The following is a 15,548-nucleotide window of genomic DNA, read 5'->3' on the forward strand; positions in this document are numbered from 1 at the left end:
ATTTTTGCGCGATTTATGTATATTTAAGAAACATAATAATTATATATACATATAAAAGAATTTTCTATTTGTATAATTTTATATTCAAGAAATATAATTGTATTTTTTGTACAAATATATATTTTATATGCATGCATATTCGGGAATCTCGAGGCGGGGGATGGAAATTACAATTCTGTATCAAACTATCATTTTGCCGCGATGGATATTTCACGCAAAATCTTTCGTTAACGTTGCTTAAATTCCAGTAATAGAGATGTGTATAGAATTTTGTGCCCGAATTTGGGATAGAGTTCTGTTTATAATTTCATACCGTATATTACGAGAGAAATTTGGAAAATTAAAAAATACACGTATGTCGGTAGGTATATATAAAATATATAAGTGTTATAGACTAAATTGCAATTTCAGAATTTCACGTACCGTATATTGCGAGCTAAAGAAATTTAGAAAATTCAAATACGCACGTATATAAAATATATATTAAAATACACACGTCCACATTGCAGGTATACGCATGAAAATTATGAAAAAAATCTATTATATTTGCATAATTATTTTTTTTCTTGAATATAAAATTACAAACAGGATTCTTTCATACAATTATCGTATTTCTCTTATAGGTATAAATTATAAGCAGAATTCTTTTATATTTGCACAATTCTCACATCGCACTTTGAACTTTTTACTGATTCTAATGCAATTTACGTCTGTCACTCATAACGCGGATTAATCATAACTCGCGCGGTCTCGACATTAGGACTTTCAATTCAATTAAAAGTTCATACGATGATTGCGATGTAGAAAAGAGAGAGAGAGAGAGAGAGAGAGAGAGAGAGAGAGAGAGAGAGAGAGAGAGAGAGAGAATGAGAAACTTTGTATATTAATAATAAATAATCGTGACCCACTTCAGAGAACAAAATCAAACTCCCAGAATTATACAATGCAAATTGTTTGATATAAATTGCGGCAAGGGTGAGTCATTTCCCGCGAATATTTATCTCACGGCCGCGGCCGGTTACAAGTTAATTAGTCAGCGTAATAACAAATTAATTAATATTGTCTGGCTGTTACACGATGATCGATTTTGTTTTGCAAAGGGGACCCACTACCCACTTTGCTTACATTTTACTGTATTTTCTCGATATACAAAAGGATCTCTGCATCGCGCCGCATCTTCTCGAATATGAAAATGATAATCGGAGAAAGAAAGAAAGAAAGAAAAGAAAAAATTCAACGCGGAGATACGTCGCCGCTAAATGCTGCTTTAATTGCTAAAAAATGCATGTTTAGTGGAAATTACGATGCACTTTAGAGAAGCGTCACTTAGGTACGTGACGAACGGATGAAACACCGAGGAATTAAATATCCGTTGTGTAACCCACATGCTTCTTCGCGGAACGGTCTTAGCTCGATCTTAATAAGGTGTAACATTATGCAATTACTCCATAAGTAGCTCGGCAAAGATCATTGCGATTCCATCTGATTGCTAGCGATTCCGGCGTAATAAATCTCCCGTTCGCGCAAGCCGCCGTTTTTTTCCAATCTTCTCTGGTTGATGGGATATAGCCGCGGCTCGCGAATAAATGCGCGCGCCCGTCCATTTCGTTCTCATTAAATTAAATTTCATTTTTAGTAAATTAGAATCGTTTGCAGAGTCCACTTCAGACGATCTCTAGATGTGGAACTATATGCGTCCGACGGCTCAATGGACTTGTTTGTAATTTCAAGCGTCGCGTAACGCGAGAGAAATATTTGGAAAATTAAAATGCATGCATATACATATATGAAATATATATTTAAATTAGAATACATGTAAAATTACAAACAAAATTATTTTACTATATTCCTTGAATATGATACAATAAACTTATAAACAGGCTTATCCTGCATGCATAATTCTTTTATTTTTAATTATGAAATTATAAGCAAAATTCTTTTTTATTTTTGCATAATTCTTATATATGTCTTGAAAAATTAAAACTATAAATAGAATTCTATGCTGAAATTCGATGTGAATTATAGATCGTCTAAAGTGGATTGAAAAAAATAGCATTGCGAGATCCCTTTCTCCTGAGGTATAGTTGAATATTCGTAGAGCCTTTGATTTCCGTGTTTCTCTCGCGATGCAATTGACGTATAAGAAAGAATTTGACGTGCGGCTAATAGCTCGATGCCTGAATAGACACGCGCGCGAGTTGCGTCGCAGAAATATTTCCCGAATACGAGAATCTGAAGAAACGCGGTGGATATGGTACGAGGCGGGGATGGACGGGCGCCTGCGAAATTATTGCTTTTCGCGTGGCTCGCGAATGTTCCGTTAGCCGCAACGAAGAAATTATTTACCATCCTATCGGCATTGTGTGCCGCATTAAAGTCCGGCTGGCCGGATACCGGAGAGACGAGCCGAGAGTAGAGAGACGGCTTGAAACTTTACTGCCAGGAGATGATCACCGTTACCGTTCACCACAAACACGGCAATGAGCCTCGTGGTTGTTTTCTTTTCTCCGCGAGACGCTCGCGACTTTTGTCTTTCTCTCTCTCTCTCTTTCTCTCTCTCTTTCCCGACCATCTCGGCTGGCAAAAAGAAACCTGTAACGAGGATTGTAAATCGTTAACGCATCGAAAAGAATCCCGGAAACGAGTCGTTCCGTTCGCCTTTTTTCCCCTATCCGTGCGACTTTGAGACTTTCCCTACGATCGATATTCCGCACGATTTATCATCGGCAACGGACATTAAATCGACCGCGATCAAGTGTCACTTTTCTTGCTTTCTAAATCAATCGCAAGAAACTATCTTCATTAAAACGCGCAGCGCTCGTCATTTTTAATGGAATTCCCGTGTATGTACATCATTAGACGTAGATTAAAGGAAAGGGACAATCGAGACACACGCGTGCACACGTGATTATCGAATTCGGACGTTCACTCCGTCTTCATCTGTCTCTCGCATCAACGATCATTAATCACAGATCAAGGGGATCGCCGTCTTTCTTTTGTCTCAGATATAGAGCCTATCCTTTTCTTTTCCATAGAACGTTGCGCGACGTCACACGAATCCTAGTCCAGTCACTATGTACATTTAAAAAAGACATAATTCTGACCCAGGATTTTTCTTTTTGGGGGTGTTGGGGGGATCAAGAAAAGCTTAATCTCAAGTTTTCGACCTTTGTTTCCCGCTTGCTTTTTTTACGGGAATAAAAAATGTGAAAAATGGTTTTTCCGCGATAATTCGGTTTCTAATAAAGTTACAAGGTCGAATCGGAGCTCATTTTAAAGTTTTTTTTACGCTCTACAAATTATGTCGTATGACATTTTTACGTATGATCGATTGTTTTCGAGACATCGAACGAGAAAGGGAAATAAAAAAGTATGAGAGATATTTAGTTTTTTCTTTTTACTCATTATTGTCGTCCAAAATTGCAAAAATGTTTTAAATGAAACTTGTAGAGCGTAAAAAACCTACAATTTTTATTTGTTATTCATTTCATTTCGTTGAAAATTACGCCTTGTAGAGCGCCTCAAAGTGGAGAGTCGTCGCCATCGCGTCAGCGATAAAGTATTTCTTTCTTATAAACTTACTTCAAAAATATTGTCACTTAGATATAAAACTGCACGCTTTCATGTATTCTTCAATGAAACGGTAAGTGTAATTAAGAAAACTTGACGGTTTCAAAATAGCTACAATAATTTCAGGCTTTGCAAGATTTATTTGCAACTTTGAGGCGTAGTGCGATATGGAATTTTCAACGAAATTAAAGTAATAAATAAGAACATTTTACGAATTTTATTGCTGTGCAAGTTTTATTTGAAGCGTTTATACAGATTCGTGTGCGAAAAACGATAAAATAGAAAAAAACGAACAAAAATGCTCAATTTTTCCTTTTCTCTTTCGATATCTCGAAAACTATCGATCGTACGCCAAAATATCACTGAACGTAACTTGTAGAGCGGGAAAAATCCTATAAAAAACACCTATTATGTTACTTATTTGCGTCAATGAAGTCGGAAATCTTAGCGAAAGCGTTCGGTGCCGCGTATCGACGTAACCAACGCGCCGCTAACGCGATGACGACGACTCTCCACTTGAGGCGCTCTACAAGGCGTAATTTTCAACGAAATAAAATAAATAACAAATAAAAATTGTAGGTTTTTTTACGCTCTACAAGTTTTATTTGAAGCATTTTTGCAAGTTCGGACGACAATAATGAGTAAAAAGAAAAAACTAAATATATCTCTCTCATACTTTTTTATTTCCCTTTCTCGTTCGATGTCTCGAAAACAATCGATCATACGTAAAAATGTCATACGACATAATTTGTAGAGCGTAAAAAAAGCTTTAAAATGAGCTCCGATTCGACCTTGTAACTTTATTAGAAACCGAGTTATCGCGGAAAAACCATTTTTTCACATTTTTACTCCCGTAAAAAAAGCAAGCGGGAAACAGAGGTCGAAAACTTGAGATTAAGCTTTTCTTGAGCCCCCCAACACCCCCCAAAAGAAAAATCCTGGGTCAGAATTATGTCTTTTATAATCCGTTTTTTTGTACATAGTGACTGGACTATCCGTGACCCACGGGGGTCGATGATCGGAAACCGCGAAACCCGGACGGATCAACGACCAGTGCGCGCGAGTAAATCGATCGATCGATCGATCGGGTGCGGATTCCCCGGATCGAATGGAACGTGGCCGGTCGCGCGTGAAGAGAAGAAACGCGAAACACGTCCGATTTCTTCCGTCCCGTTCTTACCCTGATGGGCGGCTTCGCGCCGTTCTGGGCACACCGACCGTGCATAGTTAACCCGGCAATTCGGCCGTGACGAAAATGAATTTTACTCGGGAAATGGCGATACCACGCGTCCGATACCGTTCGCTCTTACAACGAGCGATATTCGGCATGCGCGAAATTTGCGTGCATGACCGCGAAGCGCGCAACGATCTTACAATAATCCTTTATCGACTATAGATATGGAACTGGCGGACGAATGACGTGTAGGTATGAATTTCGTGAATCGATACCGTGAAACTGGAACAAATCTGTAACGTAGTTAGAGAAAAGGTTCTATGTTTGAACATGTAATTGGTAACTTTTGTAATACGTAACATGTGTTCTGCTTCCAACGGCTATAGTTTGCTCCAGTTGCGAGGCATCGAAGCGTAGATTTCATAATGATCCGAGCCAACTGGAACAGCTTAGACACAGAATCGATAACCAGCATTGTTTTCAAGTTTGGAAATAAAATAGAAATCGAGTGAAGAAGAATAACAGAAATTGAAGACTTAATATCCTATTGTAAAGACAATTACTTTAGAGATAAAGGAATAATTGTTCGTGTTTTAAACATACGCATATAAGATTTTCATCTTTATAGCAACGCCAAGCGGTATTTTTTTAAACAGGGCAAGTTTAATAATGATTTGAATATATATTAGGCATCTTTCGATTACTATCCGGCGCGTTACGCAAGTCCGACCCGGTTTTAGGCTTGGTTTTTTCATTCGCAAAACTGGTTCGAAACGAAATGCTTTTGAGAAAAACGAGTTTGAAACCGTGACATTCCTGAGCGACTTATTACCAATTTTGTGACGTAAAAATCGATACATTCCACGGTGTACTGTATGCGTACGTACAGCAACAATCCGTTTCTGGAGAGATTAGCCGGCGTATAAGCTGATACGCGATTACGGAGACCGCGTGAGGCGAATCGCCGGCGGTACTTTAAACACGTCTGGTAACAATTTGTCAACTTCTGGTTCGACTGCTTGCTACCAGTTCTAAAGTTAGATGCCGAGGGACTCGCGGCACGTGTACCTCGCTCGAATATTCCGTAATAAACCGTCGCTATATGTAGAAAATGAAATAATAATACCATGTAATAATTCCATAAATTCTTCAGTCTCGAGAGCTAAAAAAATTCTTACAATATTTTAAATATTTAATGAAAATCCGTTCACTTTTGTTTAAGTTTTATGTCTATCCCGTTTTCCATTCTTAAATATATGTTAATAAAATAAGTAAGAAACAGTGGATATATAAATTAAAGGTACATTAAACTGGAGGAAGATTTTTAGTTTTTTAATCCAAACTTGCTATAAACGTGACCAGGAATAGAAGACGCCGAGAAAATTAGAGTTATCATCTTTTTAAATTACGACTCTTTTATATATATATATATATATATATATATATATATATATATATATATATGTATGTATAGAGAGCCCATGCATCTTAAAAAGAGTTGACCCAAGCTTTTAGTTTTTATTTCTCATTTATGCAATATACGAGTCACGGGGAACAAGCCAGAGGTACAGTCATGAGAGTTGAAAGGACGAGAACACTCGTCAGGGCGTGCCTTTCCGTGTTCTTTGCAGCCTTGCATCAACTTTCTCCGCATTGTCGGCGAGCTGGACGTTCCTCGCATCCTTCATGCTATCGTGCCTCGCTATTACCACGCTATTACCATAAAATGCACGGCCAGAATTAATGGCGCGCGAACTTGACTCGGAAATAAGAAAATTGACTATGATAACGGTGAGAATGATATAAATTAATAATAAATAAGCAAAACTCATTTTCATTTTCTTGTACTCAAACGTTCTGGCTTTCTCCAAACCTCGAAGTTGACTTAAGCTCGTCCCTTCGACACCGATTAACATAAGACGCAGGCAGAATTCGTAATCGACGACTCTTCACAAATGTCCTGTTACATTTTTACACGTGTCAGAATTCAGTGGCGACAAATCCGAGAACAATGGCGTCAGAGAAATGTTCAATGAGTTCTTCATTTCGAACGAGATTTCTTGGTTAATCTTTCATGAGCATGTCTGACTTTGACTGAAGATCGTCCCCTCAATCCTCCCTCTCTTCTACGTTTCGCTATTTTTCTAGTTGAAATTTTTCCGTTAGCTCTTTCGACACGTTGTACCCGCGGGAGGCGGGAATTAGCATAGTTCGTGAGCGGAATATCGAGTCTTGGATTAATACGTGCATATATGAGTGTCACGACGATCGCGATCGTGATATGGGCGGGTCACCGCGGCTGGGAAGGTATATACATGTGTGTACACACGACGTTTGCGTTAGCCGTAACACTTTCAGGGCTCGATCGTCAAACGGTGATATCGACGACCGTAACGGTACGTCTTTCCGTACGAACGCGCACGTTGTCGTGGAATCCCCACGCGCTAGGAACGTCACCACGTGCATCCATTGTCCTCTCGCCTTGTCGGCGATTGCATAATAGATCTTCCGGCACGAGGTAGCAATTTGACTTTTGCACGCAGCTGTTCCATCGTCGCGGCGCGGGCGGCGCGCTCGAACGCCCCCGAGACCCCATTGCATAAAAAAAGGAGCGCGATTATTAAACGCGCTAAAATAAAATTGCGTTATCCCACGCCGTCGTTACGCAACAGGGATTCCGGGGATGCCGATGTCAGGGCGGTCGCGGAATAAAATATAATAATTATTATTCCACGACCGGGTTGTAATTCGCGGCTCTGATTTCCTGGTGGGTTCTCACGCCCGGCTATGCCCGCTCTAAAAATTCATTTTCCGAACACTTGAACACCCTGTATAAGAAACTGTATAGCATGAGGAACTCTAGGCCTTTCTCGGGTATCGTTTTACGAGGAAAGCACGATAGATGAGGCTGAAGTAACGAGAAGGAGAACCCTTCGCAAGTCAATTTGGAGCAGATTGTCTCTCCTATTAATGACTGTCATTTAACCGGGTGTCATCCCTGGTCCTACAGCATCCGCGTTGTCGCTTCGTGTCGCACGTAGTCTTCTCAATGTCCGTCGAAAGATGAGATGGATTCTCGGCGTCATTAGCAAGGTGTCTCTGTTCGGCCTCGGTCCATCATTCTCCGTCCGTCTTCCTCTTTCTCCTTCTTCGCGACTCTTCCACTTTGCCACTACGTTCGCTTCCTCAGCTCGCCTTCCTGCCTCGCGCCAGGTGTGGTCATTAATTTCACACAGCGCGACGGGGAAAGGTCGACGAGGGACGAACAAAGGTACGGAGAATTGTCCGCTCGCTCAGTCGCTCATCGAAGCGAGGGGAGAAAATGAGAATCTTTGCGAGACAATTACTCGCGAGGGTGAAATAAGCATGGCACCGCGATGGTGCTACAGCGACGAATGTAGCCGCGGCGACGAGAAAATATATTCACTGTAAACCTAAAAAATATAAAACATATTTTTAAAAATGCACGGAATAAAATAAAGAGATATTATTTTACGAGCGAGAATTATTTTGCAGAATTAATTTAGAGCGTTTCGGAGTAATGCAGTTTTTGAAATGTTTTTTTACCACAATTTTTAAATTGTTGAAAGCTATTAAAAAATGATTGAATTTTCGTCGGCTTTTTTTATGCCCGACTGGCGGAGTACCAGGAAACGACGTTATTTATATGCGTTCTTTTTACGACAGGTCGGGTGGTTCCTCCAGCGCGTCAAATGCTGGCACGGGATCGTCGACCGGTGGAGGTCCTGGGAACCCGGCTGGAGGTGGCAGGATGGCCGTCATCGGCGTGACCAGGAATGTGCGTCTGAGGCGTCGCGGTAACGCCGGCTTCGGTTTCTCATTACGAGGTGGACGCGAATACGCCGCCGGGTTTTACGTCAGTGACGTCCAACCGGGTGGCGAAGCTCACAGAAATGGATTAAGGGTATTTATCTTTATAATCATTGCCTTTTTTTTTATCATACCAGTCATACAAAAATCTTCTTTTTAAATAATCGTTTTTTAAACATTATCTGTGATTCAGTTGGGAATTATTTTTATACGACAGTAATTGTCGTGTGATTGTAACGCTAATTAATGTGGGGATCGCGAAAAGATGTTTGTTAACGATTTCGCTTTCGACTTATCGCTTTCAGGTAGGCGATCAGATCCTGAGGGTGAACGGTTACCCGGTGGAGGACGCCGTCCACCAGGAGGTCGCGCTCCTGGCGAAGAATCAGCAAGTCCTGGTTCTCAAAATTCGAAGTAACTATCTCGTCTTCATCTTAATTATCCTTTGCCGCGAGATATAATACTTCAGACGCAAAAACTTTCATTGCACGCGCCGCGTAGAGATAGCCTCGCGATCTGAAAGAGAAATAATTAATAACAGTATAATACGCGCGGCGTGTTGCAATAATCTCTATATCTCGTTGCTGATAGCGGAAATTTATAGTTTTCGATTTGTATTGCAGGCGTAGGGATGATACCCGTAAAAGAGTAAGTATCGAAACTTAATTAAAACCTCGCGCGCACCGTACGTATACGTGCGCTTCTTCTCCCTTTTTCCTCGATCGACATCCTCTCGTTACAAAAATCGCTTATGATTCGCAAAGCAATCCGAACGATCCGGTTACCTGGCACATGGTGCAGCAACAGCAACAGCAGCTGCAGTACAACGAAACTGGTTTAGGCGGTGTGCCGAGCGCAGAAGTCAGAATTCGGATTCTCGTCGGCGAGAAGGGCCGTCTAGGCTGCGGCGTCTGCAGAGGCATCGTACCTGGTCTCACCGTTCAGGTTAATATAGCATCCTAATTGGACATAGTCATGTCATGTGAAGGCACCTGTTATTCTTGAAAATTTTCTCTTGGTATCGCTAATAAAATTATTCTGCTTCGATTGAAATTAAAGTTAATGGAATTGATGGAAATATTTTGCTGAAAGTACTATGAAATCGATGAAAAGTAAACTAAAATTTATTTTAAAAAATTACTGATTATTTTTCCAAATAAATCATAATTTTTTTTATGAAGTGTAATGTAAATACTATGAAATATAAAAGGAAAGTTAAATTATACTGTTGAGAGAGAAAAGTAATAATAATTTTTTTTTTAATATTGATGAAATAATAAAATAATCAAATTAAAAAAGAATTTCAAATACATTTTAGTAAAATTTCATTATATTTTCAATAAAATATTTGTATCTAGACATTTCTAAAAAAAAAACCTTTAATTTATTTCAATAAAAATAAATCTCTTATAATTCTTTAATTTGATATGCATGTTAAAAAGTAACATATAATGCAAATAGATTCGAGTAAAATAACAATCAACTCCGAACTCTTATATTTGAGATTCGACGTTTCAAAAAGCTCGCGCCTATATACGCGAAAGGAGCGGGCATTAGTTTTACATTTATAAAAAGTGAATCTTTAGGGCACGAGGGAAGGCGGTCCCGCGCGAGCAGCTGGCCTGAAGGCCGGCGACGTGATAATCTGGTGCAACGGGCAACGGCTCACCGATCTTCCGTTTGAGCGGGCCATCGAGATGATGCGCAGCTCGGCGATTCTCGACCTCGTGGTGCAACGACCCACGTCCCCCAGTCACCTTTACGACTGTCCCGAGCCGCTGTGGACCCGCGGCTCCAGCGGCTATGACTCCGAGACGTCCAGCGTAGCGGCCGCGAGCCCGCCGCCCCAGCATCAGAACAACCCGTCGTCCTCGCCGCAGCATCACCATCACGACGGCAGGATGCATCAGCGGTATCCGCGCGACGACGCCTGCAACAGAAACGGCAGGTCAGTTGCGAATCTAATCTCAATTATATTTCCTCAAAATTATTATCGTTATTAAATTAATCTCGAAATTCTGAACGAATTGCCGGGCTTACTTTAGACGTTAATACGCCCATTGCAAAATCGCATAGCAGATTTTTCAGAGCGATCTACGGATTATGATAACGGATCGTCTCGTTTATCGCAAACTCGGAAAGAGCGCGAGTCGCACGATTGCCTACGGCAGGCGTTACGCACGTGTCCTTTCCAACGGTCGCCGACCGTTATCGGATTCCATCAATAAATTTACACCTGGAGAAAGTCGGTCCATTAATAGGACACTCGGCGATAACGATCGTAGAGTGTCCGCAGCGGCTCGAATTCCTTGCCGCCACACGTATATATAAACGTTCATCCTGTTCCTCGTTCTCCCTGGTGCTCCCGCGATAAAAACGCGCATCTCGCGAATTCCGCTCTTTAGAAATCGGCACGGACACGCTTACGTAATCGAACAAATCCCGCTTCATTTCCGGTTGTGACGTTGTAGGATATGCTGCCCTCTCGCCCTGTCGACCACCAGCTGCAGTTCCGCCTCGGAGTGGGCGCACGTGGATCAGGTAAAGGATTTTAAAATAGATTATCTCGTTTCGTATACAATTATATTATGTCGTATGCAATATAAAATCAACTTAAAGAATTGTCTTCTTACGTTAAGCAGCCTTTTTTCGAGAAAAAACAATAGAAATTACTATTTTCTTTATTAGAACTTCGAGAATTCAACTCACGAAGTTTAAATTAGCATATATTTTTTTTACTTCGGCCTGTTTTACCTCTTATCAAAATATACTGTTTTAATAGTGCTGTCTTATCAGCAGCGCGCACGCGTTCTAGACGATAAGAAGCGGCGCGGTAGCTTATCAACCTTTACCGTTACGCACTGAATAACACGCTTATTATTTCTATTATAGAAAAGTAGGATATGTACAACGAATACTTGAAGGTTTATATTAACTATAAAGTTTCTATCACATAAACTACTTTTGAATAATAAATCTATTGATTGTATGACATTCATTATATTGATTATATGCATATAAAAATATATAAAGACATATCTTTTTTAAATTAAATTCTCTCACAATCAGTTATCATGCTAAAAATAATTGTTGGATTAATAATCGTTGAAATAATTACTGAATCCATACTAAATCTTCTTTTAAGTAACATTAATTTTCACCGATTTTTGCGCTTGAGATTCCATGTCCGTTAATAATAAAACATAATTACGATAATATATTCTGAGTTAATACATTTTCCATTTTGGCGTGTTCTTTTTTTTTTCAAGTACGAGAACGCTTAAAAGATAGAGATGCAACGCCTCTCTCTCTCTCATTGGGATTTAATTTGACCGTTTTCTAGGCGCCGGAATGGTCGCGTAAACCGAATAACACAACCGTGATTCGTGTTAATCAGAGCTCGAACCAGAACCAGAATCACCGGCCTATACCGGGTGGGCATTATCACTTCAATCCGCGCGGCAATTACGACGATGACATCGACAACGAGCCGCTTTACGATCCCGTGGCGCCCAGGATCGACTACGAGGTGCACGACTTCGACGCAAATCCGCGAGACGAGGCTAATCGGCGGCTGGCTTATCGACGAGATAACGCGAGGCAGCAGGACGTGATTTACGATGGTCCCGCGGACGACTTACCCATGTACCATGGCTCCAAAGTAAGGAGAGATCTGCATTCGATCTGTTTTCGTTATCTCGCGCCATTCCTTTTATCTGCAAAAATGTAGCCTCGTTAAGCGATCGGTTTAATTGAATATACGAGCGTGATATGTTTTAACGTGTCGCGAATAATTTTCTGCGACAGGAAAACGGCCAAGCGGTCGGCAATCGATTGACGGACCTGCAACTCATGCAGCGACCGAGCGAGGCCGAGAGGAAGACGATAACGACCGTAGAGGTGCATCAGTCGGTTTGTCCACCTGCACCTCCGCCGCCGCTTCCTTACAAATGGCCAGCAGGTTTGACGGCTTTTCCCGCAGCATCGTTAGAATAATAACTGACCGCGTTTGCTCGAGCGCCAAGTCGAAAGAAGTCCTCTTTCCGCTGTCGATCCGTTCGAAAGCATAAATATTGCAAGTTCTCTTCACGGCTTCTTTTAACAAATAGAATATATTCCGGCTCGCTAAAAGAATTTAAAATGTTTTTCATGCCGTCTTTTCTTAGATAAACATGACAATTTGATTTGCATTTATGGATACCTTTCGACATCTTTTTAAATGATTTTTTAAGATTTTTAAATCTCGAATTTAACAAGCTCATCCGCTGCTAATATTTCATATTACAGTATCGGGTCACCACGTATACGTTGTCTACTGTTACAGAGACCAAACCAATGAACGCCATGGGCATGCAAATGGGCAGCACCATGTCGATGGGCAGCACCGGGTCGACGGAGACCGAGTCCAGCCTCGAGTCGTCCTGCAGCAAGGATTCTGCGTCAACGTCGTCGTCCTTGTCGACGTCGTCCTGCGAGCCGCCATCCACCGTTTCTTACGGATCGGCGGCCGGCGGCGGATCCAGCAGCGTCACCAGCAAAACGACGGAGACTTCGACGGCCACATACGCGACGCCGCGCAAGGATGTCGCGAGGACGTCGCCGATCGCTAGCACCGATCTGAGCACCGCCATCACGCAGGAGTTGCAGAGGCGAGCGCAGCAGGTAGGATCGATCGATATTGAAGATAAAATCGGTCGTGTATCTCGATTCTTCTTGTGTGATAAGATCGCTAAACAGCGAGGACAATTCGAGAACAAAATATAAATTCGCGACACAAAGAGTTCCTATATTGCGTTCCTATCGTATTATCGCGCGTATCGCAATCAGGACGTTGCTTGTTTTCCCTCTCGTTGAACGTAAATTTTTTAGTCGCCATCGTTATTTTGCAACGATATCTTTCCGATTGGTCCGTTTATCTATGATATTTTATATGCGTTTTATGTTCTCCGTGTCTATCGCGGTAGAAATTGATGAGCATTATCAATGAGTTGAAGTACCTCGCGATATAATGTGCCGCAAAAAGTTTAATCTTCTATCGACGTCTGAATTATCTGCTATCTCTACATCGAAATTGTTTTTCTCAAAACTATAAAAAATTTATCATTTTTAATTTATCTCAATAATTAATTATTAATTATCTTTAGTAATTAATTATTTTTAATTTATTATATATCCGTATGTCGCATATTCACTACATGTCGCGTATTACTTTTTTTTCTCGCAGAGGATGAACAATGTCGCAAAAGCGGAAGCGCCAAAGGAAAAAGCTCCGGATAATCGCAAGCCTCAGAATCCCGAAGCTCTAAGATCGCAGGAACAAAAAGTCACACACGATAAGGTCAGTTGCTCACAATTGCATACAGTATGCGACTAGTTGCACAAAAAGTGAATATCGTCTATAATTGGTACGCAGTCCGTTGATCTAGCAACAGCCGTAGTGTTATTTTAAGCGGCATTACACTACAAATCCAAGTATGTTATTTTAGCTGAAGCTCTTCTTACACATTTCTTGCTGTTTTAAATCACGTCATTTAATAAACAACAAAAATAAATTGTATATTGCCAGTGATGATTAACCGACAGATTTATTAAAGCGACTTAACTGGTGACAAATATAAACAAGCTTCACAACGTTTCGACCCTTTTCAAGTGAAAAATATAAACAGAACGTGACACCAAAGAGACCATTGTTATAAGACAAAATATGAAAAAAAAAAAATATATATATATATATATATAATTGAAGTAATAAAATAAAAATAGAATTATTTAACACGCAAGAAACATGTAAAAAGAGCTTCAGTCAAATGTGTCATTTTCAGACGTTCTAAATGCAAAAATAACACACTTGGATTTGTGCGCTCATTCGCTCAAACGTATTAGTTAATTGCTCAACTATTGCGAATTTTACGAAATGGTACATAACTCTTCTTATCAGTTTAGTTTTATCAATCACCTTCCCGATAGTTCAGAGAGGACAGAAAGAGTCATCATTGAAGAAATTACCTTCTTCTTATCAGTTTAGTTTTATCAATCACCTTCCCAATAGTTCAGAGAAGCAGAAATATTATAGTTTTTAGTCATCATTGAAGAAGTTGCAGGCAGGTTGTTAGCCTAGCCAACCCCCAATCTGGAGGATCGGACCTTAAATATAGAAGAGTACTCGTGACAAGAGATACACTCTCGGTTGCCATTACTCTTCTGAGAGGTGGCGATCGAATAAAAAACCGACGATTTTTGGTCGGATTTGAACTCGGATCTTCGGCTTGTTAAAGCAGCGCACATCTTTCTGCGCCACGATCGCCACAATAATCTTATACATTTGTTAATATACATTTGTCAATATATACATTTGTCAATATACATTTGTCAATGTATACATGTATACTTGTCAAAGTTATAATCTACGCATCAGGGGTATCAATTATTATAATATTCAAAATCTTAAAATAAAAATAAATACGTCATGCATGCACTCTATGACAAGCTTTAAATTATCTGAATAATATCTTAAATGCAATTATTAATAAACTTTATAATTTAGAGAGTGAGAGATAAACTATTCAAACGACGTTGCCGTCTTAATCATGAGCCATTCCTCAGGATTTCGAGTGTCCATGTGCGTCATTGTCAGTAATTAAATATTGTAGCGATCGATTCCTTTCTCGCTCCATTCTCAAACCATATAGGATTCTACTGACTTATAGTAAGGATTTTTGTTTAGAATATACCGATTAACTTGCAGATCCAATTGGTTATTACCTTGTTCATGAATGATTAAATTAATTACTTTTCTCGATGATTTTCGGGTTCGACTAAAACCCTAGTTTTCTCTTTGTTTCTTCTATCTCGTGCCTCTCTCTGACTCTCCTAATATCACCCTTCCTGTCTCTATTACCTTATTAACTTCTTAATTCGTTACAATTCCTAACAAGCAGAGATTTAATTGATATATTGTTGTGCCTTCAAAAAA

At 40.1% G+C, this 15,548-nt stretch overlaps 1 protein-coding gene and 1 long non-coding RNA gene across 4 annotated transcripts in view; one reads left to right on the forward strand and one right to left on the reverse strand.

The window, feature by feature from the left end:
* The window catches only part of LOC143898933 (uncharacterized), a 40,049-nt gene that overhangs the window by 19,818 nt on the left and 4,683 nt on the right, over positions 1–15,548 (forward strand). For 2 of the 3 annotated variants that reach the window (XM_077408737.1, XM_077408739.1), the window contains exons 2-11: positions 8,432–8,669; positions 8,881–8,989; positions 9,199–9,223; positions 9,340–9,520; positions 10,162–10,523; positions 11,047–11,116; positions 11,919–12,236; positions 12,383–12,536; positions 12,900–13,237; positions 13,800–13,913. In XM_077408737.1, the coding sequence (XP_077264863.1) occupies positions 8,432–8,669; positions 8,881–8,989; positions 9,199–9,223; positions 9,340–9,520; positions 10,162–10,523; positions 11,047–11,116; positions 11,919–12,236; positions 12,383–12,536; positions 12,900–13,237; positions 13,800–13,913 (1,909 nt within the window). The remainder of the gene's footprint in view (positions 1–8,431; positions 8,670–8,880; positions 8,990–9,198; positions 9,224–9,339; positions 9,521–10,161; positions 10,524–11,046; positions 11,117–11,918; positions 12,237–12,382; positions 12,537–12,899; positions 13,238–13,799; positions 13,914–15,548) is intronic. The other variant, XM_077408738.1, reaches the window with a different exon arrangement.
* Positions 8,953–10,377, reverse strand: LOC143898937 (uncharacterized). Its single transcript, XR_013257337.1, has 3 exons — positions 10,245–10,377; positions 9,361–9,534; positions 8,953–9,091 (listed from the first exon to the last, which is right to left on the reverse strand). It is a non-coding gene; the product is annotated as an uncharacterized LOC143898937 (long non-coding RNA).

The sequence above is a fragment of the Temnothorax americanus genome, unplaced genomic scaffold (genome assembly GCF_048541705.1).
Source record: "Temnothorax americanus isolate GAGA-0224 unplaced genomic scaffold, ASM4854170v1 Scaffold25, whole genome shotgun sequence".
In the NCBI taxonomy this organism is placed as follows: domain Eukaryota; kingdom Metazoa; phylum Arthropoda; class Insecta; order Hymenoptera; family Formicidae; genus Temnothorax; species Temnothorax americanus.